General features: G+C 46.9%; 3 protein-coding genes across 3 annotated transcripts in view; all 3 read right to left on the reverse strand.

Moving 5' to 3' along the window:
* UA08_08722 (hypothetical protein) overlaps nt 1–607 on the reverse strand; it is a gene marked incomplete at both ends in the record, with an annotated part of 1,922 nt that extends 1,315 nt beyond the window's left edge. Inside the window, 2 exons of the mRNA XM_020263617.1 lie at nt 72–185; nt 253–607. Of these exons, the coding sequence (XP_020116250.1) occupies nt 72–185; nt 253–607 (469 nt within the window). The remainder of the gene's footprint in view (nt 1–71; nt 186–252) is intronic.
* A 1,374-nt stretch (nt 608–1,981) lies between these two features.
* Nucleotides 1,982–3,647, reverse strand: UA08_08723 (Regulatory protein brlA; the record flags this gene model as incomplete). Its single annotated transcript, XM_020263618.1, has 2 exons — nt 1,982–3,324; nt 3,635–3,647. The coding sequence occupies 2 exons, from the start codon at nt 3,645–3,647 to the stop codon at nt 1,982–1,984; spliced, it is 1,356 nt and encodes a 451-aa protein (XP_020116251.1).
* Nucleotides 3,648–12,191: 8,544 nt separating this feature from the next.
* On the reverse strand, nt 12,192–13,903 carry UA08_08724 (hypothetical protein; the record flags this gene model as incomplete). Its single annotated transcript, XM_020263619.1, has 3 exons — nt 12,192–12,581; nt 12,647–12,893; nt 12,957–13,903. 3 exons carry the CDS (start codon nt 13,901–13,903, stop codon nt 12,192–12,194), a joined length of 1,584 nt encoding a protein of 527 aa, XP_020116252.1.
* Nucleotides 13,904–15,657: the final 1,754 nt, after the last annotated feature.

Below are 15,657 nucleotides of genomic sequence, written 5' to 3' on the forward strand. Positions count from 1 at the left end.
CCCCCCCCCTATGTTCATGTTCATGCTCATGTCATAGATAATGCCAATGAGAATACGATGAATTTACTCACAGACTATTCTCGTCCAAAGTTCGCAAGCCACCAACGAGAAAAGTGCCATTATCAATACTGGTTTTCGCCCGATTTTGTCTGCCAACACACCGTACGGTAGGGCCAAAGCGATGGCTACACTTAAGTGTTATCATTCATGACGGCGCAAACTTCCTTTTCTCCTGGCATGTCTCTAACTTACATGGCAGAACATCAAAGGTGTATTTCCACCCGTTTACGAGCGCAAGTTCGCTCTGCACGGCGGGCGATTTGCAGATGTCGTCGTATACCGCCATGGCTGTGACGGTTGCGTTTGGATTAATTGATCGCAAGTGGTTTTTGCAAATGATGTCTTCCATGACCTGGAGTTGCGCAGGGGCTCCCAAGTTGTTGCCGAAATTGAGGGCAAGCATGAGCAAAACTGATACAAGGATCACGCGCCATTGGGACTGGGACCATTGAGGAAGAAGCTTCCATGGTAATCTCGTAGTGCTTCCCGGCTCGGGCGTGTGTTGATTCTCGCTGTTGAGAAGGGGCGTTGTCTCGTCGCGGTCCATTTTGTCTGCGTGTATTCTCAAGTATTGCGGTGCGCCTGATTGAACCAGCTCCGACAATCTTCAACAATTGCAATTGACAACGCGAGCCACATGAGCAGAAGGAAGAAAGTACAAAGAAGAAACATAAAGCATATAGCATATAAAATATAAATGTTGGAGCCTGGAAGGAATAAAACAGGGATATCAGAAATGAGATAAGGGATAGGAATGTAAGCTTCAACTCCGTAAGTCTAATATTTCATGATCGAAATATCAATCAATCAGAGCACGCCACCTCGAGCCCGACTAGCGCACACCCACTCACAGCAGCTCTCTGATTGTTGCCATTGATTAACTTAGGCTCCCGCGTTTCCGGGTGGAGACAGTCGACGCCGATTCTTGGTGTTTGTGAATGCCGGAGTTGAACTGCAACGTGGTCGAACTCCGAGAGCTAAAGCAAAAACTTGGTTGCCTATCGCGGCTTATCTTAGGGTTAGGGTTCATTCTTAGGGCTCCGTCCAACGAACACGATAAGAGGTTCCCCATCTTGCATTTGTCTTCCGTAAAGATATTTTCTACTTCTTCTGTATTTAAAAAAGACATGTTTTTCTCATCAGAATAGTAGAAGAGAATTGTCCCAGCCAGGGCTATTCGCCTGATTGGATACTGTGCAACCCCAGCCACCTCCATTATTCCGAGGCAAGGGAGACACAATGGCACTATTTACTATTCACATCAAACTTGCATTTAATTTCAAGTGCATAAAATGGTGCTAATTATTGCTGCAAATAGCTGCAGTAAGATATTTAGCCCTCGCTGTGTACGACTATCATCTCACAGGTAACCAGAAGTACTACTAACTATTGGATCTGGTTACCTAGGCATCGTTACTGTGTCTTTAAGAGAGTAGGATTAAGTCTTCATGTTCAAGTCCGTTTTTATAGATTAGGACGCACGTACAAGTGCGAATAGTAGTAAGTAATAGGAACAATGACAGCGTGATGTCGCCGGTGGTAGTACAAAGTGGCAAGAGGCAAAACACGAAAAGAAGACATTAACATAGTGATAAGCGGGACAAAAAAAAAACATCAAAATGCCAGCCCAACCTATATCTCCAATTCCAGGATGCGAGGATAAGAAAAACAGCATCAACAGAAATAAGACGCAACGGCAGTAAAGCCAAACGAAAAGAGTCAAGTGCCCCAACTCGTATAAGAGCTTTGGGCCATTTGATTTTTCACACGATAATTGTACAAGAGGGTGCTGTGAAGCATTGATAAGACTCGTATCTTGACGGCCCATATGGTGTATAGAGCAAAAAATAGAAAAAAGGAAAACAAAAAATCCGATCCTTCTCAAGGGTATAGAACCTGCACTACCTACTCGACTCCTGACTTACTCATCCCAAGACTCCGCGTCCAGGTCGTTATCCATCGGAATTGGGTCATCTAGTTTTGACCCGTAGATTGGACGTCCATCTGGGGTCAATTGGCCACGGAATTCGGGGTCATAGTCTGGGCTGGCCTCGTCCAGGGTAGCAACGTAGCGATTGCGTCCGCCACGCTTGCTGTGAGTCTTGGTGTAATGAGCATTGAGGTTATCGCTGCGAGAAAAGGCTCGGTTGCAGCCCGGGACCCAGCAGACATGGGGTTTCTCTTTGGAGTGGCTCTTCATATGTCGTTTGAGATGTTCTTGTCTCTTGAACCGACCTTTGCAGCCAGGCTCTTTGCATCGGAACTGTACTTGCTTGATAATGGAAGGAAGGTTTTCTAGTTTTAAACTTTGCTTCGACAGCGACTTCTTGATTGTTTTCTTCGATGGTTGCCGTTGTAGTTGTCTGTGCCGTAAACTCTCTCGCATGCCCGGGGAAATCCATTCCTCGTCGGTCTGATCGCTGGGACCGCCCGAAAGCCGCGTCATGGGGGTCTCAGTTCCGGAACCCATGGAGCATGATCGCACAGGTGTGACTGGTGTGTGTGTCCGCAGTGTGTGAGCTGAACCGGGGAAGCCCGAGTATGAGGATGGCGGTGTCATTGGTACTTGAGGAAAAGCCTGAGCTGGCGTTATTGTCTGTGGTTGCATCATATCAGCCGATGGCATCCAATGGGCCATGTTGCTCATCGACATGGAGCTCGGTAGTCGCTCATTTTGCTGGAATATTGGCCGAGACAGACACGGGTTGGATGCTGACTCTGGTAGATAGCTAGGTTGGTTATTACGGTAATAGTTGCGCGCCATTTGGGGGTATTGGGGCGCCATTGTAGGCTGCTGGCAAGAGAAGTTGTTTGTTTGCTCAAAGCTTTTTGACATGTCTTGGGGAATCCAGAATTGGTCGACATTGTCGGTATAGCCGGGAATATAGTCAAAAAGCGGAACACGCTCATGTCCGTCGACGTTATCGTAGTGTGGGATTATACCCTCGCCGGCTGTTATATCAGCCATGCGGAAGCTGCTTCGCAAGGGAGTCGAGTTCCTCGGAGCTTCTAGTCCATGATGGTAACCGTGACCTTCATGCCAACCTGGAGAAGCTAGAGACCCTTGACTATAGAGTGACGTAGGCGTTGGGGTCGGCGAGTCCATGGGGGAAAAGCTTGAGCATGTACTGGTGCCCAACGGTGGACAGTCAACATCGATGGTCAGACAATCAGCCATATTGTACTCTGACCGCATGTCTTCACTGTCCGGGGTTGGGTAGTCGAAATTCTGAAGGGTGGGGTCGATATGGACCTCCTCTGTTGCTATTCAAGAGAGAGAAGAGTATTAGAGTGATCTGTCCCTCGTGTGTTGAAAGGTTGAAAGGTAAACGAAGGGCGGATGGAAGGGCAGATATGAAAGAGAGACAATTGTTATGAGATGTTTCTTTTCTTTTTTTACTAGTCGTGCTAAAAGAGTGAACGTGGGTGGGAAAAAAGTAATGACCAGGGAGGAGTAAAGAATGTCGAGTGTAGTGGGAAAAGAGTTGATCAGGAACGAGGGTGGCAGCGAGATCAAATATCAGAATTCCTGACAATGGGTGACACCAGTCTGGAAGAGGATAATCGCACTTACCCTGAAACGCCATGGCTTCGTGGGATTGAAAAAGGTAGACAACTAGAGTCAACGCGACGCGTGCCTGCGATGCAAATGCAAGGCCTGGAATGTGGATTATGGGTTCCTTGGTAACCACCACTGCCGACAAGACCGCCCTCAGTTGTGCCTCGATTAGCAGTGAAAACCTATTAGCCCCCTCAGAAAGGGCTGGCTGGCTCTCACGAGGGAATCGAGGTGATTAAAGGCGAGAAGCAATGGGCCAAAAACCTCGTGTGTAAGTGTAATTTTGTATGAAGGAACCTCCCTTCAACGCGCACACCAAATCGGGATGAGAAGTTCGTTGCTGTATTAACCAGGAGTCTCAGCAAGGGGATGCTTGTATATAGACCTCTGAACCTCAAAAAGAGTACTGAGCAAAGGAGGGTGGATTTGGTTTATAGCTTTTTGGGAAGCTCTCGATTTTTTGCAGCTGGCTTGCCTTGCAGCCGCGTGCGGTTCACAGTCAAGCACTACCTGTATTTAGGATTTATTAGCAGCTACCAATACCCTTTTAGACAAGTTCAAGAAGTTGCCTGAGAAGTGGATCGAGGTCAATGCCGGTAATTCACTAGACCGTTAGTGACTCCATAGGGTACGCTGCAGGTGTCCTAATTAGGACGTAACTCCCAGTCAGATCAAGATCTACTGGGAAGAGGCGATTGTCTCCTCAAGAATGGGGAGGCAATGGAATGCTCCAGGTCAAGCTAGACTTTGGGCTGCAGCTCACTGATCTCCCAGTATGTTGGAACCTTCAGGGACGGTTTCATCTAACTAGTCGAGTCACTCAAAGAAAATCTCGGACAATTGCTCATTTAAACCTTGTCTAGCTTTGTCGTCTGTGCTACTTCAATTGGCATCTGACAGTCTAGCTTGTACCCCAATTGTGCTCTCCCGGATCGACACCTGGGACCTGCGTTTGGACCAAATGAGTAGGGGTCAAGCTGATCGACCCATTGCTATCGATGGGCTTGAGATTGTGGGAACCGAGCTTAACTTCTGAGGGCCCGCCACAGTAACACTATACGTATTCCCTAATCAGGAGCAGCAGAATATGATGTATGGGTCCCTAGTAATTTGCGGTTCCCTCGCCACTGTCGAGGAAATTATCTTGGTCGAATATGGAAAGAGTGTACCAATGACATTGGCAGAGGCTGTTTCAGGTAATTTCTTGTATGAGAGTATACGCCAAAATACCGTGTTTCTTTTTTTTTTTTTTTTTCTTTCTTTTCCTTGTGTGTGCGTGGACAGTTGATAATCGGCGCACATTAGACACAAGCAATGATACCTTTGTAAAGTTCAAACTATTCGCATAGCTTAGGTATGCAAATCAAGTTTCGATGTACCTATCGTATGAATCAGATACGGATCTGGCTTTTTCGTCTCTATACCTCTGGGCAAGTGGGCTGCAGCGACAGGAATGGACAGACCTGAGAGTGATCTTGCTCAATGGCCCGTGCGGATCTCCAATTCAGGTCTAAACGCGCAGTAGATGACAATGTGGACCGTAAACGAACCTTGTACGCTATGATACTATTAGTAGTAAGTACAGTGAGTATTTGCAGTGATCTGATCTACGCACGGTCATCGGCCGTGCGCTGTAGGAGGAGCAGCAAGCATATTGGAAGCAGTGTTGCCATTCCATTGCAGAATCCGGGTGGATGGCCGGAGTTGGCTTCCGTAGAGCGAGCCTGATGGCATGACGGACACAGACTATGTGGACTGGCGGTAGGCAGCTAGTTGCATACACAATGGCATCGATCTCGTTCTTGCGCAGATGAATCAATCAACGGATGAATGGATGAATGGATGGTGAAGAGGAGGAGGCTTGCCGGAACTCGGAAGGACCCAGGCTGGCGGCGGGCGTAAATTACAATACGTAAATTACCCGCTGTCCATAATACAACCAATACGAGCATTACGTTACGTTGTCCGCGACTTCTTCTTCCTCTCTTCTTCTCTCTCCTCATACAACACCCAACGCAACTCAACTCAACACCGCCCGCTCACCGATGTGTATGCGCGATGCAAAGACAAGGCCTCTTGTGCTTCCTTCTGTATCATTTCTACACCGTCGTGTAGTGTCCCGCTCCATGCACGTCTCGATGTCGCGCATACTAGAGCCGTCGCCTATTCGTCTATGCATGGTGCGGAATGTGGCGCGCCTCGAGAGGATTCAGATGTCGTCTGCATAGCCGTACCGGTCTAGGACGCTAGACTCAACCGTTGGTGTCAACAGACAGCACGTATGTAACATGTACGTATGGCCGCAGCTCGCTTACGCCGAAAGGCCTGACCATGAGTAGTATCATTCATCGACCGACCGCCTTTCGTCTCCACGACTTTGGCATGATACTACAGCTAGGTTACCCTCTGGGGTATGTGCTCAGCGGCGGAGCTAGCATAAAATCTTTGACGTGAGCCTCATTCCTCTGATATGGCGCACTGTACGTATTTCATGTATTTACTAGGCCATAGTAAGTTGGTAATAGCCATACCATCGGTATCCACGGCCGTGCTCCAGAATTACTACGGAGGCTGCTAATTTTTAGCTGGCTGACTGGCTCGGTGGGACGATGAACGGCAACTAATCCATGCCAACGGTTCTGTCTCAGCTTTTATGATCTGTCAGGTCGCACAACTGCACGTCTAATATTTGGGTAGCACCCACAACGCCATACATGCAGCAATGCAAAGCCATGGATTCCTCAACGCTCGCCCATCATTCGATCGCGGCATTTATCCATCGAAATGTGCCAAGCACTTCTGTATCTGGCAATCTGCAAGCCCTTCCATTCAACACTAGGACCGAACAGGTTAGCAGTGCAAGCCTGCGGACGATGCTAAAATGGGGAATTGGGACCCCGCGGAATAAGAGACTGACTTCCGGACCATTCGAGTGGAGCAGTATGATCCTGCGTCGACATAACCTTGGCATATGATAACAGGTCTCATTTTCCAAAATATCATGCGTCATGATACTTGTTTCTCTACTGTCTGAAAGTATTTAGGTACATGGCGAAGATATTTGGCTGCAGCATCGAGCCTGTTGTCTTCTGATACGTATGCTCGTCCTCATGCTATCCTGGCTCGTGGTCTAACCTGGTTTTCGGTTTCTGGCGTTCGAGCTCACATCCTAGTATGAATGCCATACATTGTGAAGTGGCAGCGATTATCGAGGCCTGGAAACTCACTCCACATTCCAGTTCACCTCAATATCAGTATTTACCTTAGTCATTCTGCACTGTCCCTTTCCCAGTCAGGTAGTCGCCACTGGCTACACAGGGTCCACTTACAGGGGTGCTAAATGCAATTCACCTAACTACGGGGTCTACGTTGTAATAATAGATTGGTACCATTGCAGTGGGTACCAGTACTTAATTTAGGCAGGACCAAATGACTCCCCAGTCGAAGCAAAAAGGTAAATTTGGTCTTGGATAATAACTGGCCTACATACAGTACTTTATGTTTTGGAGTTAATCACTCCTCCCACTCCACACTGAATATTACCAGCTGCCTGAATAACCTAGCCTCATCAACCGCCCAGCTATTGCCTCGTATACTATCGGCTGCTTCGATTCAGCCTCGAATGTTCGCTATAGCTTTCTTAGAAGGCCAGGGCTCTTAGACGGACTTCATTTGAACAAACCGGCTTGCTGCATTGCCTTCTCACCGAATCGAACTTAAGCTCTGGTTCGCATGATTCAGGGACGATGGATCATGAAATGCTCGAACCCCTGATAATCGGCATTCCACCTGGAATTGCCTCGTTACTAGTTACTAGCACTCGCACTATCGCCAAGTGTACTAGTGATTAGTCCCTCTTGAATCTGTCTAGAGGCACAACATCTAGTTATGCTTACTATCCATCCATTTGGGACTAGTAATAAAAATTGCAAGACATGGAGAGGAATTTGTCTAGAAACTTGGTACCAATGAACTTTCGTATGGGAATATTTTCCATCTATTGCTCATTCCCGCGTCAGCAAGATAATATTCAGCTCGCCTCTAGATTAGGCTGGAGCTCAAAGTTTACAAACATTGATCTTCCAGTTACAATGAGAGTATCCCGCCACTATTATCAATGCCAACAGAACCTCCAGGTCTTAGCTCTACATACACGACCGAACAGTTGATATGGCGTGCAATAATTCACAAATAAGATCCTACCCGGCGTCCAGATCGTAATCCGATGGAATGAATACTCATTGTCTTGCTGGGTTCATGGGTTCCTAGTCCTCGAAGATCAGAGCAAATAATCCGCGGCAAGGGATGATTTATCGCCTCCCCAGAAAAGGCTACGTTTTGATGCTATGACGGTCCCTGCATTCCGCCAAGAAAATATTTCCATCGAGCCTTTCACATAGGCGTGAGGAACCGGAAGATGATTTCAGGTCTCCTATCTCGATCCGGAGCGGGGGGGCTTTCTACTCAATCAGCCATGTAGGGCTCTAGTGATATCATTTCACGACTTTAGTCAATACCAAGATTGTGCCAGTCTCTAGGGTTTCTTGGTATTACGAAGATCCTGGCCTCCTCTCTAGTTCCTCTCGTGGCCCTGAGGTCACTGTGAGGGCTCTTGTCAACGTGTACCTGGGACGTGTCAAATCCCCCTGGCTACTCAAGTCGCGAAGACGTGATACGCTAATACAAGAAAAAAGCCTAGAAAAGCTTAACGATTTCACCAGCACTTTTGAACAGAATATTGTCGGCACCGAAAATAGCTTATCATCAGATTAGCAGTTCCTTATTTTGCTCTTCCAAGAGTGAGTGGTCTGTGTCATACCTAAGTGCAAAACCACACAAACTTACTCTTGAATTCTATTCAGGGGGGAGAGAGATCTCACTCTGCTAAGGCTGTACAACGCTACGCAGAGGGCGTCAGTCAAGCAATAGTACATTCTTTCCCCTCTCACATTCAGCTGTCAACAATCAATTGACAACGAAACTATTGGAACTCTATCGGATTCCATTCCAAGTTTCTCTTGCTCGAGGAAAGTATATTGAAGGCTATGGACAGGTTTCTGTGTACCTGAATGTCCAAGCTCGATAGACCGAACAACTATTACATACTACCATCAACAACATGAAACATATCTTGAAGATCGAAAATCTCGAACTATCATTATTTCTTGCATATGACCCAACTTTTTGCCTCGATTGAAGAAAATCAAAAATGTGGAGGCGGGTCAAAGCCTCATCTCGATATTCACCAAAGTCATTTTTTCATACCACTGTATCAATTTAGTAGGCGTTTAGTAGGATTAGCACGTAGTAACCCTATAGATCGAATAGGCTTTCTGAAAAGCCCCCACCCCAAATCTAACTTTCTTCTTGTTAAGATCTACATTGGTTCGAGACATCTGCATGCAATAGCTGAAATGCTCGAGTTACGTGGTGATGATTGACTTTCGACTTATTCGGATCATTCACATTGGCATTTCCGTCTACTATCTCGACGCCTGGTACCTGCGCGCTTTGGTGGATTTCACTATCTGCTATTACATGCTTCCATACCACACAAGCAATGGTCGTTTCCTTATTGAGCCTCATACATGATTAGTTAGATAAGTAGTACGCGGATACCGGATACCCTCTGCGAGATTTACTTTCGAGAGTCGCCTAGCAATGCAATTAAGAAGCAGCCATTTACTATGAACCCCCTACCCCTTACATTTCCATATAAGGCTGCTATTGCTAATTCTAAGTAGTATTAGGATAATTGAACAACGAAATAACAGACTCCAGTCGAGGCTTGCCAAGAGAGAACTAGTATCAGATCTTCCAGGATCTTGAAATCAATTATTGGAAATCTTTGCTCTTCATCGTACAGTAAACTGTTCGCAAATCATAGTCATATCGATCTTGTGAAAGTTCGGGTATTAGGGATATCAGTCCTGGCTCAGGCTCGGCTTTGGTGACAGATTTCTCTGTCTGAAGCAATAATCCTCAAGACTACTATGGTCATCGGCCCTCAAATAAGTGTAGAGAACTGGTGAGTTGGTTATGTGAGATTTCTTTGGATCAATATTACGATAGTCAAAGCTAACAGAGTGTTACCTTGCCCAGTTACTGACTGCGTCAATGCAATTTGAGAGAGCTCTTTGAATATTCACGTTTCCTCGTCTTCAATTGAAGCTATTACCAGCCTTTGAACATCTAAAAAACGCACACTCGAAAAGCTAGCTACCTCGAAGCTCATGATGAATATAGCGAGCAATACAAACATCCGCCGGTCCATGGAACTTCAGCGTCGGTTTCATAGGTGTACGGTCGAAGTCAGGAATCATAGGGGTGTCATCCTGCATTCCTAAAATCTCTATTTCGAAGATGAATGCTAATTCCAATAGCTGTTTTTAGGTCTATCCTTCCATAAGCATGCATACCAAGTCAAAAGCCGACAACGTGTCTGTTGATCAGTTAAAAGTCATAGCACGTACTGGTCTCTACTCAGACCCGGATGCTACCTGAGACGTTAATATCGCACGCACTTATTTTTGACAATACGAATAACTGGTATCCATTTCTTCACACCCGAGTCATCAGATGCGGGCATAATGTGCGGTGGATGAAGATCGGGACATGCTTCTAGCAACAACGCAGTCCGACGGAGAAATGGGGAGTTACATCGCCTCGGGGTAATAAAACACAAGACATATGAAGCTATGGGACGAATGCTTGATGAGGTCTGTGGGCACGGTCTGGCTCTCGCATGTTCGTCTCTTAACTCCCTGATCCCTCCTGAAATAGTGAGATACGGCTTGGTGATCAATCACCAAGTGGTGGACCAGCCGTGAAAGCTGAGCTGCGTGCGTTGTCTTTTCATGTAGGTAGAGTTATATAGACATGGTTGTCCCCGGCTCGAACATGAGGCATGCTGTACTTACCCGAATTTGTGTAGTACTAACTATGCAATCCAATGTTGGCAGAGAGAGGAAGAAGCAAATATAAAAAAAAAGAAAAAAAAGGGAATCCAACCATGTTTTAACGGCGAATTCTTATACGTGTAACATGCACTACACTGGCCCCGGGATTAGGGTTGTCCCGAAATGTGATGCATGTCAGGAGTTGACGTATTGGTCCTAAATGTAGCAGAATAAGCTCTGCAACGTAGTAGATATTTATTTATTTCTCCTTTTTCTTTCTTTCTTTTTTTCTTTTTTTCTCCCCATAACGCCTCATGTCAACCGAGAGTAAACCAGCCTTCCTTTAGTAGCTATTCTACTGACGCTCGAGCTTGTTTCTCGACCAAGTGTCAATCCCCACTATTCCCCTTTTTCCCACTATATTTGCCTATCTTATACGTAGCATGATCTGATGTGTGTATTTTTTCGTGTGATTTCTCTCACGGAGTCTTCTGGAACACAGCATTGTCGATGAATCACATCGGCCTCGTTTTGAGCGGGGAAATTCAGGGACATACGAATGCCCTTAAGTAGTAAAGAGCTGAGTATTTATAATTATCCGTGCTACTGTCAATGTGATCCCGCCGTAGTTAGGTTCGTACTCAGATATTCAGCTAATTCGTGGCCAACACATTAAGGTTCGAGTATGGGAATCGGACTCCCAGCACCTTAGCTCAAGAACTGCTAGAGCAATGTCCTAATAATATAGAATATAAAGCAATTTTTAGCATCGCACCTCTATATAAACAATTGCAAGCAAGCACCCGCGGACGTGCATTAGTAGTGTAATTTGACTCGTAGCAAGCGGGCCATTTTTCAACAGTTTTCTGATCTTCAAAACTTGGGGAATGTTTGCTGAATGTTCTTCTAGCCTAGTGCATCAGAAATATTCATTCTAGAAAGCAAATGGTGTCCTGCTTTTCATGCCCTGGACAGTGTTAGCATGCTTACCTATTTCGGTAACTCGCAGCCTCGCAGGGAAGAGGACTCATGACATGTCCATTGTATGTTGAAAGCAGTTAACGATCATATATGTATTGAAGGCAATACAACGTGTACTACCATACATGTCAGTCTATGAAGGTAAGCTAGACAAGGAACATGGGTTACTATACTTTCCCCGTTTGGACCCCTGAGAGAGTTCCAAGGTTAAATCTTGGAACTTTTAGAAAGAGTGAATTAGATGTGACGTATCTACCGCTAGAAATAGACGCAGGTTTCACTATATTTGAAAAGTAGCTAGTGTAGCTAGAGTAATAACTATTGATGTTTATTTACAAGGTAAACGTCACCAACTTCCAAGGTTGGAAGTTGGTGAAGATAATAGCTGTAGTATATTGTCTACTTATACCTAATAAATTAATGAAGGTATACCTAGGCATTTTCATATTTACCACAGTTTTAGTAAAATTCATTGGTATTACAATCAGCTATTTTTTACAATGATAGCATCTACTCAGACCCCTGTTCTTTTTAAGATTTTTTTGGGTCTATATAATCGAGTGTCTAATGATATCATTCTATAAAGGTCATAAATCGTTCCTGCGGCCTAAGGTATGCAGGCGTTGCTGTTCGGCGATATGTGCTTAGGTTCTAGAGATGTATAGATGAATGAATCTTTGGTTAACCTTGTCCTAGGCATCCGGCTTTAACGCTGTAGATTGTGCCAGCAATTTCTCCATGAATGCATCCGATTGCGCGGCATAAGGGCACCGCGCACGAATCGCCGCGCCATATCGATAGAACAGAAATGGCATGGGGACGCACGCGAGGGCCAGAAAGGCTGGAACAGATGAGGCCCAGTGAATGCCCAGATTATTATACATGTACGTGGTGAACAAGGGAAACGCAGCACCGAAGACCGAGCGCATGGCAGAATTGGCTGCCAGAACCGACGCCGCGTAGAGGGTATATGCATCGACCAAGTAGTTCAGGACAGAAAGGAACACCGCCACCATACCGAAGCCAAACGGAACTCCGGCCGCAATAGGAGATATCCAATGTATCGAAGGGGAGTTTGTCCACTGCAGTAATGATTGAAATTAGTATATATACATTGGAAGAATGGAGAGTAGCAAAGGACACTTACTGCGAACCAGAAAAGTCCAATCGGCAGGGCGATAGCACCGGCAAAGGACGGGGGAAGGCGTGCCTCAGGAGGGGTTCGCCCACCTTTGGGCATATTCTTCTTGTATCGGAAATACATGGGAACTGTTGCCGCCACCGTGATTAGGATACCGATCAGAATCCCTAGGAACGAGAGGCCGCCCATTCCTTCGCTCCAGCCACGCCCCTCTTGAAAGACAATGGGCATGGCCGCAAAAAACATGTATAAACTAATAGGAGTTATTAGTATCGATACTGGATTGACAGGTCTAGAAGCAGTCAATAGAACTTACATGCCGTACACGATAGAGAGGTAAATTGACAAGAGGAGGACAATAGGCTCGTGAAAGAGAAGCAACCACGGCCGAGACAGGGCCACTTTCAGGGTTCCCGTGAGGGACGCCTCACCCTGCTCAATATCGAGTTTGCTGCGGTAGACGCGGCCGGTGATGGTGGAGAGGCGTACTGCCCGTTTTCTCAGGAGAACTGGGGCATATGTCTCCGGCAAAGTAAATACGGTTATAATTCCTAGAACCCCAGCGATCGCTGCAACCAAACCCTCAACCCAGCGCCAGCCAGCTGACTCGGACAAGAAGCCCCCAATAATAGGGCCTAGTGTCGGTCCCAGGAAGGGTGCAGCACAGTACAGCCCGCTGGCCAGGCCGCGGCTAACAGCAGGGAAGCAGTCAGCGATAACACCACCAGCTACAGCAAACGGGGCGGATCCGAGTGAGCCTGCAAAGAAGCGAAGAATAATCAAAGTCCAAATGTTCTGTGATCCGGCGGCACCGGCTACGAACACGGTCAGGCCAGCTGCACTAGCAATGAAGATATATCGACGTCCATAAATTTCACTCAACGGCGCCCAGATTAGCGGACCCACGGCGAATCCTAAGACGAAGAGAGAGATTCCGAGAATGGCTACTTCTTCACTGATCTGAAAACCAAGGATGACTTCCACGATACCGCCGGAGTAGGCAGACGACACCAAGGCTACCGCCATTGTGTTGACGCTTACTAGGAGCGTGACGAGCCATTTGCTCACTGCAGAGAAATTCATCGGGTCACGTGGGTCATTCTCCAGCCAGGAGACCTGGAAAGGATCCTCTTCGGTGCCAGAGCCATTGTATTGGTGAATGAGAACCTCCTTGGAGATACAGCCTTGGTCGAAGATCCGGCGCCAAAGCGGAATTGTCGTCGGCAGGGTGTCTTCATCGGTGACATAAGAGTAGGATGCCATGTGGGATTCGATACGGTTTCTGAAGAGTAGGGTAGAGGGAGGAGAAAATCGCAGAGAGTTGAAAGAGCTGTTTTCAATGGGAAAACGGGGTCCTCCAGGCGGGCGTGCTGTCTATCCAGATCCTTTAAACGAGCCCACGAGGCTAGTTGACTGAGCGAAGGAATTTCCTATCTTGGAATTATCCGAGGCATTCTTCTCTTTGATTGAGCAGCACATGCCACAGCCCAAGGTTTCAGCCGCCTAAAGAGGGCGGCAATGAGAGTGCCAACAGGAATTGTCGAATGTCGACCACATCCCACTGGATGACGACGCCGGGAGAGATAATTATAGCATGGCATTTAAGTGCTGCTCAGCCTCTGCAAAAGTATTGGCAGCTGGGTCACACTCCAAGAACCTAGCCGGACTAGTAAGCAACACCTTGAGACCTGAGTGGAAAAAAAGGCGTTGGAAGCCGAGCGAGAGGATCCCGAACCCAAAGATTTATCGGCCTGATCGGGCTGTCAGCCCACCGCGAGTACCCACGATATTATCGATCTCGCGCATTTCGCCAAACTCATCTTTAGCTTTGGCAGCTAGTGTGAAGGCGCCAACGGCTAAATACAGCCAACGAAGCCGGTGCTTCTTAGCCGAGTCTTCCGCCCCGGGCTTACCCAGCTGGGTATTTGTGCCGGTTTCAGCTTGTGGGCCTGGAGGATTTAGACCGACCCTTTGCTCTTCTTGCTCGAGTCATGCTTTTGGCATGTGATGCAGGAAATTATATCCAAAGAACGTGTAAAAGGCGAAGTGTGTAGAAGTATTTCTCTTTCTTTTTTCCTTTCTTCAGAAAACTTTTCTCGTAATGAATGATATGCCAAAGATCTCCAGAGGTACCTAGGTATAGTTTGTTAGCTAGAATACCTAGGTATGTGCTGTCTCGATGGCAAGACTCGTCGGTATAAGTTTCTCTGGGAGAATTATATGGACATGACGGATATTTGTTCGCTTCTTTTGCGCACCCAGGGCTCAAACGCCGAGATGGCTTTGCCCGAACCATGATTTTCCGAGATTGCTGCTTGGAATGGTTGTCTCTGGCGTAATATCGAGCCAGCATATTGGTAACCTGATTGGGTAGCCATCTGTTTTAGTGAAGTTGCAGCTTCAAAGCTGGTCAATTCAAAAGGGCATCTGCCATGGTCCTGGTGTACAGGAACAACACTGTAGGGTAGTGTGTCGAAGAATAGTTTCTGTAAATAAATCATGCGTGGACGTTGGATGGATGGTGAACAGTAGAGAGCGTCGGGGGTCGGCTGCCGGGCCCGAGCCGCGTCGCACTTGTCCTGGGCTATGCACCATTTACGCTTCTGGTAGGCCGTCTCATATTGTCTAGGCTGGGCTTGAATGCTTCATTTATTTGGGGGTTCTCCTCTTCTGGGTTCATGGTCCATCTCGCTCGATGTGCCGTCAAATTGGCCAGAAGCGAACCGAATTGCTTTATTCTTGTGGCGGCTTTCATGGGTGCCGGGGCGCTGTATCCTTTGTATCTGAATCTGAATCTGGTACCAGCTGCAAAGAGACAAGTTGATCCGATCAAGGACGAAATCTGAGCTGATCTGGTGAAAATGATTTACTGGAGGTAAGAATGTCGGTCCGAGGGCGAGACGGTGCGGCCGCTACTGTATATGCATGCCTCAGGCTGGCTGGCGGGCTCCGAGAAACTATCTTCCGTCAAGGCAACCCTCCACTCCGACATTGTTTCTGCCCTAATGCGACGATTC

This window comes from Talaromyces atroroseus, assembly GCF_001907595.1.
Source record: "Talaromyces atroroseus strain IBT 11181 chromosome Unknown scaffold_15, whole genome shotgun sequence".
In the NCBI taxonomy this organism is placed as follows: Eukaryota; Fungi; Ascomycota; class Eurotiomycetes; order Eurotiales; family Trichocomaceae; genus Talaromyces; species Talaromyces atroroseus.